We start from the raw sequence: 16,351 nt of genomic DNA, 5'->3' as shown, positions 1-16,351 counted from the left end.
GTTGAATATTAGACATAGATGTCCCTCAGCTATTGGCTAAGAAATTGCATTTTGTCCTAGATGAGAGTCAAATGAAGAGGGTTAAATTTAGTTTATTGGGTACACTGCATAAAATTATCGATTTATATCAACTTGATCCTATTTACAAAGACTATTGAAACTTACATTAAGAGATCTACATGAAGAAAAGAAATGAGGAAGAACTTGTATAGTCTCCAGACAATAATGTGGAAGATGTGGCAATTTCAATGATTTAAACACCCCTCAAGGAGTTTCTGTTGCGTGACTTTAAAAGAAATACATGAATACCCTCTAGAGAACATTATTGAATTATGGGAGTTTTCAATAATATAGTCAGTCTTGAAGAAATTGGTGTTTGTCGTGACTTTTAAATAATTACATGGGTCTAAAAATTAAGCTCAAGGGTAGAAGTTATAGACATTGGTCTAGAAAATAGAAAGGTTTTGAATACCTCCATTAAACAATGTAATTGGTCCTAACATTGTACTTGTGAAGAACTTGAAAAAGAAAGAAAAAATAATTGAAAATTTAAAGGATGAGATTTCAAAACAAATTGAAAGAGAAATGCAAACATGAAAAGAAGATTGCAAAATTTAATACAGAAGTGTGAAAATTGAAGAAAAACAGTGACAAGCAAGTTGAAATTTTGAAAGGTGGTAAATTGGAAAGTATTGATGCAACATTCAAGGTTAAAGAAATTCGAGAAGAATGTGATAGTGAAGAAGGTAAGAGTCCTTATAAAATCAAGAGAGGTGTTTGTAGGAAAGTGTCAAACAAAGAATGATGGAGGTTAGAGCTCAACCAAAAATTCTTGAATGATTGAAAAGTACAACATTTGGAATGTAAATGGAGATACAAAACCAGAAATCTCATATTGTTGATTTGTAATAGGAATTATAGAGGTTTAAAGTTGAGATGATGTCAATTGTGTCCTCCATATGAGCAAGAGTTGAGGGCACATTGAAGTTCAATCTTAGGAAAATTCCATCAACAAAATTATTATTGTTATATTAGTGTTTTCCATTTTTCTTAGCTACGTCCTTTAATGGTTGGCTAGAACCTTTAATTGTAATTGTGTTCTATCTCCTATATATACCAAGGAGACCTATTTTTATAAATCATCTCATCTTGTGCATTTGTTATAAAGGAAGTTTACCACTTAGAGGAGTTTCTCCTTCATTCTTCTATCTCATTTTTTAGGTCTGTAGTTGTTTTTCTTTCTATTTTTATGTTTTTTTAGTGTTATGTTCATATTTGGTTTTAAAGCATGCAATTCTTATGTTTGGATCCTTTAAATAAGTGGCTTTAGTATTTTTCGTATTATTTTTTTGGGGAAGTTTCAGATAATGAAATTTTTGGGAACCCAAGGAGACAGTGAAATATCAACAATAAAAAATTTAGTTTCTAGTTAACTATACTTTTAAAAATATAGAGTATGGGTTTTTGACTAATCTTGAAACTAATCTCAAACTTTATTCTTGGTAAAACAATCATATATGACACTAGATAAGTCGAGATTGAGTGCCATTAGTTCCACCAAAAAAAACTTGTTCCTTGCTCCTATTAATGATTAGATGAATTGCAAAGAGCAATTTTCTTTACCAACTTAAATCTCAATTTTGGATAACATCGTATTAGAATGAGAAAATAAGACATCGCTAAAACAACCTTTACAACACATGAAGGTCATTTTTTATTAATGTTGTTCGACCATACTAATGCACCTTACACATTCCAACGTTTGGTGTACTATATTTTCATACCTCCCTTGGAAAAATTGTGTAAATATTTATTGATGATATATTCCTCAACAACAAATCTTGGAAAGAACATATGTGTGTGTGTGTGTGTGTGTGTGTTGACATGGTCCTAAACTATTGCAAAAGCAACAATGATATGCAAATCCCTCCAAATGTGTTTGTCTTTGAGGTTTATGAAGTGGAATTTTTGGACCTAACAGAAATAAAGCGATGATGGAATGGCCAATTCCCAAAACCTTGACTAATCTTAGAGGGTTCTTGAGAATGATGGTTCTTGGTGGTTTGATTCACATGTGCTTGTGTAATAAAAGCATAATGTAATGCATTGCAAACCTTGGTGACGAATATGAACAAGGGAAATCATTCAAGAACTTCAATCTATATCCAATCAGCAAACTTAAATTGTGACAAATTGAATGGAGACACAAATATGCACTAACTTGAAGCCATAATGGCAAATATGCAGTTAACTCCAAATACAACAAAAATAAAAGAAACAAATAGTAGACATGCTTTTATCAAATTTCCATACTTTTTAAAATTACTAGGCTATTTAATTTATTTTATTTTTAATTTAAAATAACAATATTAAAATATAAATTTCATTTAAATGGAAAATAGTTTTACAAAATATAGAATATCCATAAATTACATTAATTCAATTCAAAATAACTATAATAAACCAGGTTTCAATAACACAAAATTATAAGAAAATAAACTTAATTTCAAAATTAATAATACGAAATTATTTCAATTTTTTGGGTTTGTCAAGTAGACTCGAAGTGAACGCCGAGAAGGACTCAACGTAACTTTATGCCCATAAGAATAATTGTAGATTTTTTTTATTTCTTTGAGGTGCTGGTGGTAAAGGTTTTATATATGTGAGAATAAGTATCATATAATTATTTTGAAGGAAGGAATTTTAATACATTAATAGTAAATGTATATTATAAAGAATTTGGTTTTATATATGTGAGAATAAGTATTTATAATTCAAAGGAATTTTAATACATTAATAGTAAAATGTATATTATAAGGAATTTTAGTAAGCAATAGTATTGAAGATAATTATTTTTTTTGTGAAAAGATTTAGCTCAAATGGTTTGGTGAACCTTGGAACTAGGTGATAGCATTACAATCAAAATGAGGCAGTTATTACATGCCAATGATGCATTACGTTTTAATGGGAATGAATGGGTGGCGACCATTCTCTAAAATCACCACAGATCACATTCATTGCAGCCAGATGATAAGAGGTTCATGCGAGGTCAAGGCATTTACGCATCGGGTGAGACATGAATTTTGTCATCACTGTGCAACTCAACATTCATTCCCTCAATGGGGCCCTGACAAGGCAGTGAGGCTAAATGGTTTCAAGTCAGACGCAGATATTACACGGGTTTGTTTATCATGGTGAGGGAAGGAAAGGGGACAGCCAAGAAGAGGTGACAAAGGTCACAAGCGCCAAACTCTCCCTCCCTGGCATGGTCAAGGGGAAGAACAATTCGATGAAGAAATGCCAATGCATGTTTTCCATCTCGTTGTTGCAATGGAGGCACAAGAAAGAAGGAACACATACAATGGCCACTGGGCCATCTGGAATTTGTTTGGAAGACAACTCCAAGAGCAAGAAGATAGGGAGATAGTCGAAGGAAAAATAGCTTAAATCAACACCTACTTAGTTCGCATGCGCATAACCTTGAGGAATCTGTCTAGAGCAATAGAGATTCCCTTCCCCCTCTTCTCCTTCCTTTGGCATCCTCCAATTTGAATGATGGAGCAAAAGCAAAGAACTCTTCTCATCAAGGAAAAGACCCTGCAGTCCATCTCACCCAAAACCTCAGGGTAAGAAACAAAAGGTGGCTGATTACCATATCTCTCCAAAACCAGTTGGACAGATGTCGATCTTGGCCAACCAAACAGGTATTGAGGTCCAAACCAAGGGGGAACCCTCACAAAGGGAGCTTGAGTTACACAAGGAAAGCTTGAGCGTCCCCCATGGCTTCCTAAAGGACTCGATGACCCCTTTACCTATAGCAACAAGAACGGCTAGGAGGAAAAAGGCTCAACAAGGCAAGGTTCCAAGGGAGCAAGTGCATCTCACCCAAACCACAACAAACCAGGATAAGGAGCCCAAACAAGCATGTTAAATTTCCAACACAGGAACTCTTAGTGTCTTACTTTTCCATGTTACTTTGTTGCTCTTGTCTACTTAGTTTCAAATATATTTGATTTATTATGTTGCCAAACCATTACAATCATGGTTCAAAAACCCCTTTGGGAGACCATTTGGTCTCTCCAATTCTCTCCTCAAGACGTACATGTTCTTTTGTCTACAAATAGCTCTCCTATACCAACTACTCTAGACCTCCATGACTAAATTTTATGTAAATTTTTGAAAATATAAAAATTTTGGCTTGCTTACAAAATAAATAAGGTAGTTTGGTGAACAGTTTGTTTCCTCAGTGGTGTGGGTTCAAGTATCTAGAAACATGTTGTATCCAGTCCATTAGTCACATTTATGAAAAGTTGTATCCGATGTAATAGTTGTACCCAATCTTTCAAAGTTACCGATTCTCCAAAAATTCTCATCACTCTTTTTTTAAATAATAAAACAATTATATCTAGATGAAAAAATTAATATATATATATATATAGATATATTTGTGATTGAAACTTTTCCAGAGTAGAACAATTGAAACTATGTACAATTAAACACTTTTTAAAAAGTTTTAAGAAACTTCTCGCCATTCAAAGCCATTCAAATAGGCAAGAAACTTTTCTCCAAGACATTCACATAGGCACTCATATTTAGAGAATAAAACCTCTCAAACTTTATCAGAGTAGAACAATTGAAATTATCTAAATTTTAAAAATCTTTGAATAGATTTCTCTCAAAACCAGATATTGATATTTGGAGACTAAAACCTGCAATGGAAGAAACTTCACCGAATTCCACATGGAATAAAACAACTAAAAACATCTACCAATATTGGAGACATTTTTGAGAAATCCACTGGAAACAGATATATGAGAGTAAAACTTCACCGAATGCCACATAACACAGTAGAACACTGAAAGCATCTGCCAATTAACCACCAACATGGGAATAAAACTTCAGCGAATGCCACATAACAGAGAGTAGAACAATTGAAAACATCTACCAATTAACCACCATGAGCTATACTAATTTAGTAGTACCATTTGTGGCTAGGATTTAACCACCATGAACCATACTACTTTAAGATTGTGGCTAGGGTTTCTTTCTGGGTCGTTCCATGTCTTTGTCCTACGCCACGATGTTGTTGCTCATCTGAAAACATTTCTGGTTCTCTAGAAGGGGTATATGATCCTTCGATCAGAGTACAACAATTGAAAACATCCGCCAATTAACCACCAACAGATATCTGAGAGTATAACTTCACCGAATTCCGCAGAACAGAGTAGAACAATTGAAAACATCTACCAATTAACTGCCATGAGCTATACTAATTTAAGAGTATTATTTGTGGCTGGGGTCTAACAACCATGAGCTATACTAAATTAAAAGTAATAATTTGTGGCTAGGGTTTCACTGTCGCCTCTGGATTCCTTGATCGGTCCATATCCTTGTCAAGTCCCACCATGTTGCTGTTCATCTAACAACATTTCTGGTTCCGTAAAAGGGGCCTCTGGATTCCTTGATCGGTCCATATCCTTGTCAAGTCCCACCAAGTTGTTGTTCATCTAACAACATTTCTGGTTCCGTAAAAGGGGCCTCTGGATTCCTTGATCGGTCCATATCCTTGTCTATCCTTGTCAAGTCCCACCTTCTTGTTGTTCATCTAACATTTCTGGTTCCGTAAAAGAGGTATCTGATCCAATACGTAGATCAGTGCTAAAGCTATCTAATGACACTTGGATGTTTTAAGTTGTATATCACAGATGGACACTAGCACTATGGAGAATGTCATCCCCCAACTAGATGAAAATTTGGACACTTCTAGTAGGGAAAATGTCATCCCCCAACTAGATTTTAACTATTAATAGAATGATTGTCGTTCCCTGGAAGAGAACCAAGACACCCAGTAACCAGTGGATATTTATTTAAAAACTGAAAAATATAAACAATATTTCGATGAATACTGCTCGCAAGCTTTTGAATGGCATGCTCATAAGAGAGTAGCTGAACATCAGATTTCTAATTGGCATAATCATAAAAGAATTGCTGAACATCCAATTGCTAGTAATCATTTAGTACCCAAAGCCAATCAACTGAAACGCAGAGTACAGATCTCTTGTGTGCTAAGGATTTATCAGATTCAATTTCCAGTGATAACTGATATAAATTTAATCTTGCAAATTTGAGCATGGCAGTGCCTTCACTCGAGCTCAAACACACTGGTGATTGATTAGGCTATTGCATACCAGATGTACATGTACCAATGCTACCGACTAACAGTTATAAGTTCCATTGTCAACCTAATGGTGATTGAATGAACCATTGCATTCCTGGTGTCCATGGCCTATGTCACTGACTAACCAGGAGGGTCAAAGGTCCACTGCCTCGCATGCATTTCTAGCCTTTTAGTTAGTAGCTGATTTTGATGCAACTTAGAAAGCAGGTAAGTTAGTTCTTCACTAGTGGCAAGAAGACGAGCAAATATATTAAAAATCCAGGGTATATTGTTCTCGAGTATAAACTATCTAACTTGCGAATTTCGATGAAGACGCTTGTAATAACACAAATTAAGAATTTAGAAGAAACGAGGATGTTATTAGTTAAAAAGTAGAGAACAATTTTTCTAGTGTAACATTTAATTTGTGGATTGTTTCAAGCAGTCAACTATGGCATCCAAACTTCAAGATTTAGAACCAATCAACACAACAGATGCAAGTCCCCTTGGAATAAGTCCCTTCTGACACCTCAATTTTGATCAGAGCATATAGTGAGGATCTCAGCATCGTTCCCACACTACTTCGTTCTCTGGTTAGATGGGTGATCAGTGCTATCCTTCACCCTGCCCGCATAGGAAGGCTAAGGGAAGGTCAGGCTGATACTAATTGAAGAACACTCTCGGTAGACATTAAGACCACGAGGGGCCGTGCACACCTACCATTGGCTACACTCAAGGGCTAAGAATTTCGAATCGAAACAGGCCAGCAGGTCTTTGATCACAGAGAATCTGACCACTCCTTAATTGGACATAGATCTTGGGAAATCCCACCCACCTCGCAATGTTCCAATTTGGGACCCATATTGATGTAATATCTAAGTTACTTATATGCACATGGATGTGGGTGCAGGTCAGTGGATACAACGATTTCTCTTCCTAAAGAGGTCATTTGGATGGGGTATAGGCGGAGTCTGGGAAGAGATAGGTGTACAAATGCAAGTGTATACCACAACTCGTTTTAACTAGTTTTATTCCATAAACTAACTATGTATATTATTCAATTGTAAGAGAAGCATGCGATATGATATCTGAAAAATGGAAGGTATGACCCCAAAATGGAAATAAAATAGTAAGATAGTTGTAGCGGAGTATGGGAAGAGATAGAGGTGTACCAATGCAAGTGTATACCACAACTCATTTAACTAGTTTTATTGCATAACCTTAACTCTCTATATTATTCAATTGTAAGAGAAGCATACGATTTGATATCTGAAAATGGAAGGTATGACCCCCAAAAAAAATAGTAAGATATTTGTACATTACTGGTAATAAAGCGTTATGCACAAGGTCAGTCAATTAAGTTTCCCAAAAAAGTACTCACGTATTTAACTCGTATAGAAAAGCCTAACTGAACTAGATGATTGGCATAAAAGTGATAACAAGAATTTCAATAATAAACAGACGAAAATAACGTCATTAGGATAGAAAGTGATACTGTAAAACGAATAACCAGCATTTCAACAGTATGCAAAAAGTGAAAACATAACATTAATTTGATATGAAGTGATGGTAGATATATTAGAGCAGTAATGAACAACAGTCAGGTCGGTGCAATAATACAGCTTCTACAATGTAATCATTTTTCCTCATAATCTGCACACTCCCACAAGCAAATAATTGAGGCTTCAAACATCGTGGCATTTGGACGCACTATTTTATGGGTGACAACAATTAGACCTGGCATTTTGAATAGTTAACATAATAAACTGTTACCATGATTAAGCCAATTTATGGTGTCCAATACACTAGAAAAAAAAATTGCAATCATTCAAAATTAAGGCTACAAACATGATCTTGGAAAATGTTAGGCATCTTCAAAATGTAAACAATTTTACATAGGCATGCGACGAAAGAGCCACAGAAAGAATATATTAAAATATGCAAGTCCTTGAGGATCTGCCAATTTTAGTCATCAATCCAACCCGATGAACTCTGATGTGGATAAGGATTTTGCCGTCCTGGTGCAATTCCCCGTGAATCGAAAGGAAAGTTTTGGGATCCAGCCCCATAAATGTTCCTAGGTGCTTGATCACTTTGGTGCAAACTTGATCTTGTATAGTTCATTTGTTGATCCAGTCGAGGAGCATAACGGTCCATTGCAGATGAGGTCAGCCCTGAGCGTTCATAAGCATCAGAATGATATGGCAATCTAGAATGGAGTTGAGGGGAATCCTCACGCTGTTGCCCTAGCAGTAATGAGCGAGGCATATCAGGCACAAGATCCAAATTTCTGGAGTAGATATTGTTTACATGGGAACCCTGGTCAATATAATATCTGCCCCTTTCAGCAGTATCACCCATCAACCACTCGGAACCTCTGTCATCTTGTGACAACCTTGGTCGTTCAGAATCAAAGTCATGTTGACCTTGTCTGCTGTATACTCTGCCGCCACTCTGCAGCACTTGCAAGTCTGCAGGAGACCCAGAATATTCTGATCCCAAACTACTGGGGAAATTCCTGTGAATACCTCTACTTATTTCGCCAGCTGCATATTCCTCTTCAACATTACCAGGACGACCTAGTTGCAACCCTCTTCCATATTCCTCGGAAACTCCTCTATGCATTCCTCTTCCAAGAGCATCATCCACACCACCAGATATCCTACGATAACCCATACTATAGCCTTCATCAACATTATTAGGTGGCACTCCCTGGTAACCTCTTACAAACTCTTGCCCCAAATCAGTTGAACCAATATGATGTCCTCTAACAAGGTCTTCCCTATTACCAGGTCCTCGCTCATATAACCTCCCAAAACTCTCTGGGACATTGATAGGTAAAGATCCCTGCTCTTGAAAATGATTTGAATCTTGATCCTTCCCGAATTCCATTCTCATTGATGATGGTGATGTAGCAGTTCGTTCTTTTTCAAACCAGCCCTTGTCAGGCCTCTCATTTTTAGATCTGTCTTTATCACGTTTGTCTGTTTCATGCCTACCTTTCTCATATCTCCCCTTTTCATATTTTTCTTTGTCTAGTCTATCTATTCTTTCTCTGGATGGTGATATCTCCTTCTGATTTTTCTTACGCCCACTTTCATCATCACGGCCTCCTTTGTCCTGTCTCGTTACATGATTCTGCTCCAAAAGTTTAGCTGGGCGATCATTGGCATGGTCATAAACATCAGAGTCCTTTTCCTTATCTGCAATATGTCTGTTGTATGGGGATTCCTTGTGTTCCTCTTTAATTTTGAAAGATGAACCGTCTTTCCGTTGTAACTCGTCTACTCTTTGTACTAAAGATAGAGAGTCAAGGTTTGATTCTTTCTCATTTTCTTTGTAATCAGCCCCATACAGGTTAACAGGATTTATTCCAATACCAGAATCTTGCTGATCTTTCTCAGAATGTACTTCCGAGGTGGCTTTCCCTTCAACTGTCTGAAAAGCATTTCCTTCTCCATCATTGGGAGGCCTTGTATCTACAACATTGTTCTGAGCTGTTACCATATTTTGCTCTTGTGTCCCCTTACCAGTATGTCCCTGTTTAGCTGCTATTGTCTTGTGTGTTTCAGTCCAATCTGGTCGACTCCATAGATAAAGTGGTGGTGCCACCAAGTTCCACTGGCTTAATAGATTGTCATCACTATCAACAGAACCGGGGATAAAAAATGACTGTAAACAAACACAATTATTATTAAGGAATGAATTTCAAATGAAAACAAAATTGTCTAGATTTGTGTAATATATTGCTGAAAGTTATTACAATTAAATTTCTCTGTGCCTAACTATTATCAATGTACACAATGAAGCACATTTTTATTCTATTGAAGCATGAGGAAGCACCTGGCCTCTCAAAAGTTCTGGGTCCTCCCAAATAAGATCATATTTATTTGGTCCCGTTTTCTCATCAAGTCTGTTCAAGAAAAGTTTGAAACCAAGAAATGTCATATCACAGAAATAATAACAAATATTGACCACATAATTGATTCAAGATGTATATATTTTATAGTATTCTCAGCTTAAAAATGTAGTAGGTTTATTACAAGATTTATGATGACCTAACTTCATTGCCCTATAGTTCTGCATTAAAAGAGTTCATCAGTTTAATACCCTTCCATGATAATATACCTGTGTGTTTCTTTTGGAACAATAAGGATGACCAACTTTGGCTTGAACTCCAAGGCTTTGTTAATAAATTTGTTTGCAAGAGCAGCTTTAACACCAAATGGAGGATTCAACCCCATAATCTGGAAACAGATTCAAGAAATGACAACACACGTTACAGGGAATTTTATTGAAGGGCACAATATGCAAATAAAGGATTCCCTCCTATAACCACCCATGCATTCAATCTGCACAACTAAAAAAGCAAGGCCAACGAATATTATTTCTAGTCAATAGTGTCTTTGCCATCTTTGTTAAACAGAAGCATGTGCGAAATCATACTTACCAATCTGGTACCGGTTGGTAATTCATCTTTACCAACAGTCAGCCAATCCCGTTTTTCAAACTCAAAATCATTCTGTAAATGTCACAGAAAATGCATCCACATCAGACTAACCATGATAATGACTTCAAAAACAAATTTCGCATTTTTGTCGACCACCAAAATCTACATGCTCTCAAAAAACACTCAAAAGACAACACTTGAACAGCAAATGAAGTTCATTCCCAAAATTACCTTGGCAATGAATGCACCTGACATAATTACTGAGATAAGAGACACACCTCCAAATTATGTTTTCTCTTAAAGGGTCATTGACATTCACAGGGTGATATTTTCATAGGGGTCTGCATCTCATGCCCATCTTGCACGCCTAGGTGGCGCTTGGAAAATTCCAAAAGTGCCTGAAACATTACTGGAAATGACCAAGGTCCAAAACACCTTGGAAATGACACTGGCCATACCCCACAGCATTTTCAACACCAATATTTGCATGCATACGCCAATATTTTCATATGGTTCCCACACCACTCTCAAGGACTTAGGTGGCCCCAAAAAACTTCCAAAAGAGCACTCAAAACATCATTGGAAATGGGTGAAACACCTTGGAAATGCCACCAGCAGTACTGCATGGCTTTTCAAAATTTGGAAGCATTATCACCCATATTATACAAGGTTTCCAAATTTGGAAGCATTGTACAGTTCGCCAACAATGTTTCCAAAGGCATTTTGTTAAAATTGGCAACTAGGGCCAAACTCCATGTGGGTCATCTTATTTATGTCAGCTGATATTTTTCTTGGATCAAATTTTTCTTGGATCCCTCTCATCGAGAGGTGTAGGATTGAACTAAAGATCATCCGATTCCGATAAGTATTTATGAAGATATGAATTTATTCTGATTATGGACAAATTGTCAAGTCGGCCAGCAACTTATGTAGGCTCAGAAGCCCAACAGTCATGTCTATTCAACTTCTACATTTTAGTATAAATAGAAAAAGACTTGAAGTCATTTGTCACACACTCACTCACTCTTGTGATCTCACTTCATCCTGTTTTGGGTTTGATGAAGATGAGAGCTAGAGGTAGTGCCCTAGGGTATACGCTGCCCTAAATAACATGCCCTAGATCTAAATGCAATCATGGGAGAATAAGCTCTACGTTGCTTAAAAAGCCGGAAAAGTCGGAACTTCCGGAACTGTCAAAAAGCCGAAAAAGCCGGAATTTCCGAAAAAGCATGAACTGTCGAAAAACCGGAAAAGCCCGAACTGCCAGAAAAGTCGGAACTACCAAAAAAGTCGAAACTGCCGGAAAAGCCAGAAAAGCTGGAACTGTTGGAAAAGCCGGAACTGTCAGAAAAGTCGGAATTGCCGAAACTACTGGAACTGCCAGAAAAGACAGAAAAGCCGGAAAAGCCAAAAATGTCGGAAAAGCCCAAAATGCAGGTAAAGCCAAAAATGTCGATAACGCTGGAACTGCCAAAAAAGTCTGAACTTCCAGAAAAGCTAGAACTACCGAAACAACTGGAGCATCTATCTCCGAAGGAGAGCAGCATGCAAGGGACAGCTAACTAACATTGGGGCAGTTGTATGGAACTTAGCAGCAAATACACCATGCATGCAATGTTACAGCTAGCATGCAAAAGAACAACAAGCATGCTAAGGACAACAAGCTTGCTAGGGACAACAAGCAAGCAAGGTGCAGCCAACACATAGGTCAGGATGGCAACATGGTGCAGCAATGGCACATAATGCAGTACAATGATGGGTACAGTCATGATTAATGAAGTGTGATGAGATGCAGCATAGTGATGATGGGTGCAACATGTTGCAGCACGGTGAGGTGCAACATGATGACGAAATGCAACACAACGATAGGTGAAGGAGTCACCTTGGAGAATTAGTTGAAGCAGCATGTCTTTAACTGATCTCATGTATCATCTTCTTAGAGATGATCTATGCTCTTATCTAGATAAGTGAAAGTACTGACTTCTGTTGTAGATGTACTCTCTCTCTCTCTCTCTCTCTCTCTCTCTCTCTCTCTCTGCCTACCTCTGCTGAACTATTGAATAACATATAAGAAGAATTGATCAAGGGTTTCCCCACATTGGGGCCAATGTTTTACAAAACGGACTCGGATTCGGACTCGGCCGAGGATCGACTCGGAAACGGAAACGGAAACGGCAATGACTCGGCCGGCTCGATTTCAATGACTCGGTCGTTGTAAAAAATACATTAAATATTTATTTTTTTTATAAAAAAACATAATTTTAAATAGTTTAAACATAATTTTAAATATTTTCATTCAAGTTTCGAAACACACAACATTATAATATACATGGAAGACAACATATGATCAAAGTAGGCTCATGAACCAATCCATTATATCAAAATGGTACGGTGTACCCAATGGCAATAGTAAATACATAGTCAACTGTAGTCTGTCATACATGATCAAAGACTCAAGAGTCAAAACAAAATACAAATAACCAAGGAGGCTAGTAGCTACTGGCTACTGCCAGAGGAGCCAAGATCATCTCGACCAATCTCTGGATCATCATCATCAGAGGCAGAGCCAGACAAGGGGCCCATGACTCCTCCTCATCATCATCGTCTCCAACTGCAACTGTAGAAGTGGTGCCAGTACCAGTACCACTAGGCTGTGAAGCAGATGCAAGCTGAGATAGAGTACAAATGCGGCTACGCTTCTGTCGTGGCTGAGCAGAGGAAGGCGAAGCACCTACAACTGGAGTCCTACTAGCTGGCTGTGAGACTGAGGCTGGTGGATTGGGATCTGCATTCAACTGAACACGCTGCAGTGGATCTCCAACATCAAGTTCATCAAGATCCTCATCAGGATCAAACTCTGGTAGACGACTCTCCACTACCCAATCTGATGTTGGATCAATGTCTTCCAACACAATGGGATCTGAATCAGGTCTTTTGTTCAGCAATTGGTTCCGTCTGAGCCGAAGGTTGTATTGGACAAAAACTAGATCATTCAACCGTTTTTGCTCCAAACGGTTTCTCTTCTTTGTGTGAATCCTCTCAAAGACAGACCAATTGCGCTCACACCCAGATGCACTGCAAGTTTGACTCAAAATACGAATTGCAAACCTTTGCAATTCAGGGCAGTGGCCACCAAAGGCCTCCCACCATTGTGCTGCAAAAAACATAGGAGTGTAATGAATTATGAGTTAGATGAAGGCTGAAGCTCAACAAAATTACAAATTATATCTAACTTGAAATTGAGAAATTGAAAATTGAAATTTTTGTTTACCTGGCTCATCTGCTTCTCTTGCAATCTTTGCTAGGTTCTTCCCAAAGGTACCTGTTGCATTGGTGAAGGATGTGACCTGCTGATGTATCAGTAGCTGATCAGACTCCGATGGGACCATGCGCTCAATGCAATCAACCAGTCCATCTCTGACCTCCCCCCTCAAAGCTCCTGACTCCTTAGCTTTATAATGATACCGTGGGTTCAAAAAATACCCAGCTGCATGTATAGGGCGATGGAGTTGATTGTTCCATCTTTCATCAATGATTGCCCAAATGGGCCCATACTTTGCCACTATATCCTTGTATGCTGCCTTTATTTGCTCCTTTGCTTGATCCATAGCCTCATAAATGAAGCCCATAGCCAACCTTTCCCCATCCACCAACCGCAACACCTTAACTAGTGGCTCAGCAACCTTCACAATCTCTGTTGCCTTTCTCCAAAAAGTTTCATCATGGACTTTCCTTCTCAATTCTCTGCCTTCTGGTTTGTTAGACCAACTGCTATTATTCCAATCATCACTGGAAAACATCTTTTGCAAGTTTCTATGTTGGGAAAGCATAGATTGCAATGTCAAAAAATGTGTAGCAAATCTAGTGATGGCAGGCCTAATAATATCCTTGCCTCCAGTGTGTTTCCTCATGAGACTCAAAACCAGTGTATGATTGTAGATAAATTTTGTTATGCTTTTGGCATTATCTACAGTGTTTCTGACCCAATCTAATTTCCCAATATCCTCAAGCATGAGGTCTATGCAATGTGCAGCGCATGGGGTCCAAAAGATGGTCTTGTGTTTTTCCTCTAACAGTCTACCAGCAAGAACATAGTTAGAGGCATTGTCTGTGATGATTTGAACAACATTAGCCACCCCCACAACCTGAATAACCTCATCCAATAGCTGAAACAACAAGTGGCCATCTTTTACCTTATCAGATGCATCAACTGATTTTAAAAACATGGTTCCCTGTGGGCAGAAGACAAGAAAGTTTATGATGGTACGGTTTCTTTAATCAGTCCATCCATCTGACATGATGGTACACCCTGTTCTTGCCCATGATTCCTTGAAATCTTGCAAATACTCATTAATTGATGAAATTTCTTTCTGCAAACGAACCCCCCTTAGCTCTTGCATAGTAGGGCCTTTGAAGCCTTTTCCTGCAGCATGTATGGCCTCAAACATAGGCTCATAATATGGTGAACGAGCAGCATTAAAGGGGATATCAGCATCATACCACCATCTAGCTATGTAGTCACAAGCAGTCTCCCTCAATTCTTTCTTCCAATGGTCATCTAAAGTGGGCTGAGAAAGACCTTTACTAACTTCAGGACCATGTGCATCTGATGGAGAGGAGGCTGAGTGAGTGAAAAAACTTTTGATAGTCCCATCACCCTTCATTCTACCCTTTCCCTTATCTTGAACAGAAGCATAAGAGGGAGGAACATAACGGAAAGGGTTTGATGCATCAGTTTGAGGGATAGAGGAAGAACCCTCAAACTCATAGTGGGGGTTGGCAGCCATCATTCTTTGTATCTCCCTCTTCCTCCCAATTTCATCCTGTATCTCTTTTTGCCTAGTCTTTTGTTCTTGAAATTTTTCAAAGCTTTCCAACAAAGTCTTTTTAATCTCCCCAATTTCCTTAGATTGACATGCAGTAATATTGCCTCTAATCCCTGCCAAGTGTTGTTTCAGCCTATGAATCCCCCCAGGACCTGACTTAATTTTCCTATGGCAAAACTTGCAACACATCTCATTATCAACCATTTCAACATATGCCCAAGCAGCATCTTTTGCTCTAGGTGCCATTTTTTGACTAGGAAAACAATCTGAAAATGAAAAAAAAAAAAAAAAAATTGATTCAATGTTCATTTATTTGACTAAAAACACTCTCTAAGCTATCTTTATATGCACCTAAAATTTAATAAGTAAAAACAGATTTATAGAGGTGGAAAAAAATACCTCCAGGCACAAACTGCCTCCTCAAACTTGCTCCAAAAATCAGCTCCTCAATGCTGCTCCAAATGGCTGCCCAAGAAGCTCCTCACTCCAGCTACAATGCTCCTCCAAGACTCCTCACTGCTGCTCCAAAACAAGCTCAAGAACTGCTCACTAACTCTCAAAGAAGACTCTCACTCAAATGCATAAGACTGCTGTGAGTGAAATGAGAGCATTTGGCTGTCTTAAATAGAGTTTGGGAGGGGGAAATGGACCCCAAATGCATTTAACTAATCACATAAACCTTTTCATGTCCACAAACCCTAACCAAATCAGCCAAAAATCAGCAAAAAGTTAATTTTTTTCATGTTAAAACGCTGCCCAGCGGTTTGGAAACGGTACGGCCGTTTTTTGTCGTGACCCGGCCGGGTTGACCGGGTCAGCTATGACCCGGCCGAGTCATTGGCTGACTCGGCCGGGTCATAACTGACCCGGTCACCGAGCCGAGTCATAGGGCCGGGTTGCAATTTTTTTTAATGACCC

General features: G+C 38.1%; 2 protein-coding genes across 5 annotated transcripts in view; both read right to left on the bottom strand.

Annotated features, from left to right (window-relative positions):
- Nucleotides 1-7,910: 7,910 nt before the first annotated feature.
- The window catches only part of LOC149240533 (protein ENHANCED DOWNY MILDEW 2-like), a 57,014-nt gene continuing 48,573 nt past the window's right edge, over nt 7,911-16,351 (bottom strand). For all 4 annotated transcript variants that reach the window (XM_089373747.1, XM_089373750.1, XM_089373748.1 and 1 more), the window contains 4 exons: nt 10,608-10,679; nt 10,286-10,404; nt 10,001-10,070; nt 7,911-9,829 (listed from right to left, as the gene is read on the bottom strand). In XM_089373747.1, the coding sequence (XP_089229873.1) occupies nt 8,123-9,829; nt 10,001-10,070; nt 10,286-10,404; nt 10,608-10,679 (1,968 nt within the window). In that variant the 3' untranslated portion in view covers nt 7,911-8,122. The remainder of the gene's footprint in view (nt 9,830-10,000; nt 10,071-10,285; nt 10,405-10,607; nt 10,680-16,351) is intronic.
- LOC149240534 (uncharacterized) lies at nt 12,932-16,217 on the bottom strand. The gene is made up of 2 exons (XM_089367323.1): nt 13,879-16,217; nt 12,932-13,761 (listed from the first exon to the last, which is right to left on the bottom strand). The coding sequence occupies exons 1-2, from the start codon at nt 14,831-14,833 to the stop codon at nt 13,097-13,099; spliced, it is 1,620 nt and encodes a 539-aa protein (XP_089223449.1). The 5' UTR covers nt 14,834-16,217; the 3' UTR covers nt 12,932-13,096.

Source organism: Pinus tabuliformis, chromosome 8 (genome assembly GCF_031772625.1).
Source record: "Pinus tabuliformis cultivar Carrire ecotype Pingquan chromosome 8, CPIR1, whole genome shotgun sequence".
Classification (NCBI taxonomy): Eukaryota; Viridiplantae; Streptophyta; class Pinopsida; order Pinales; family Pinaceae; genus Pinus; species Pinus tabuliformis.
This window is presented reverse-complemented; position numbering and strand designations above follow the sequence as displayed.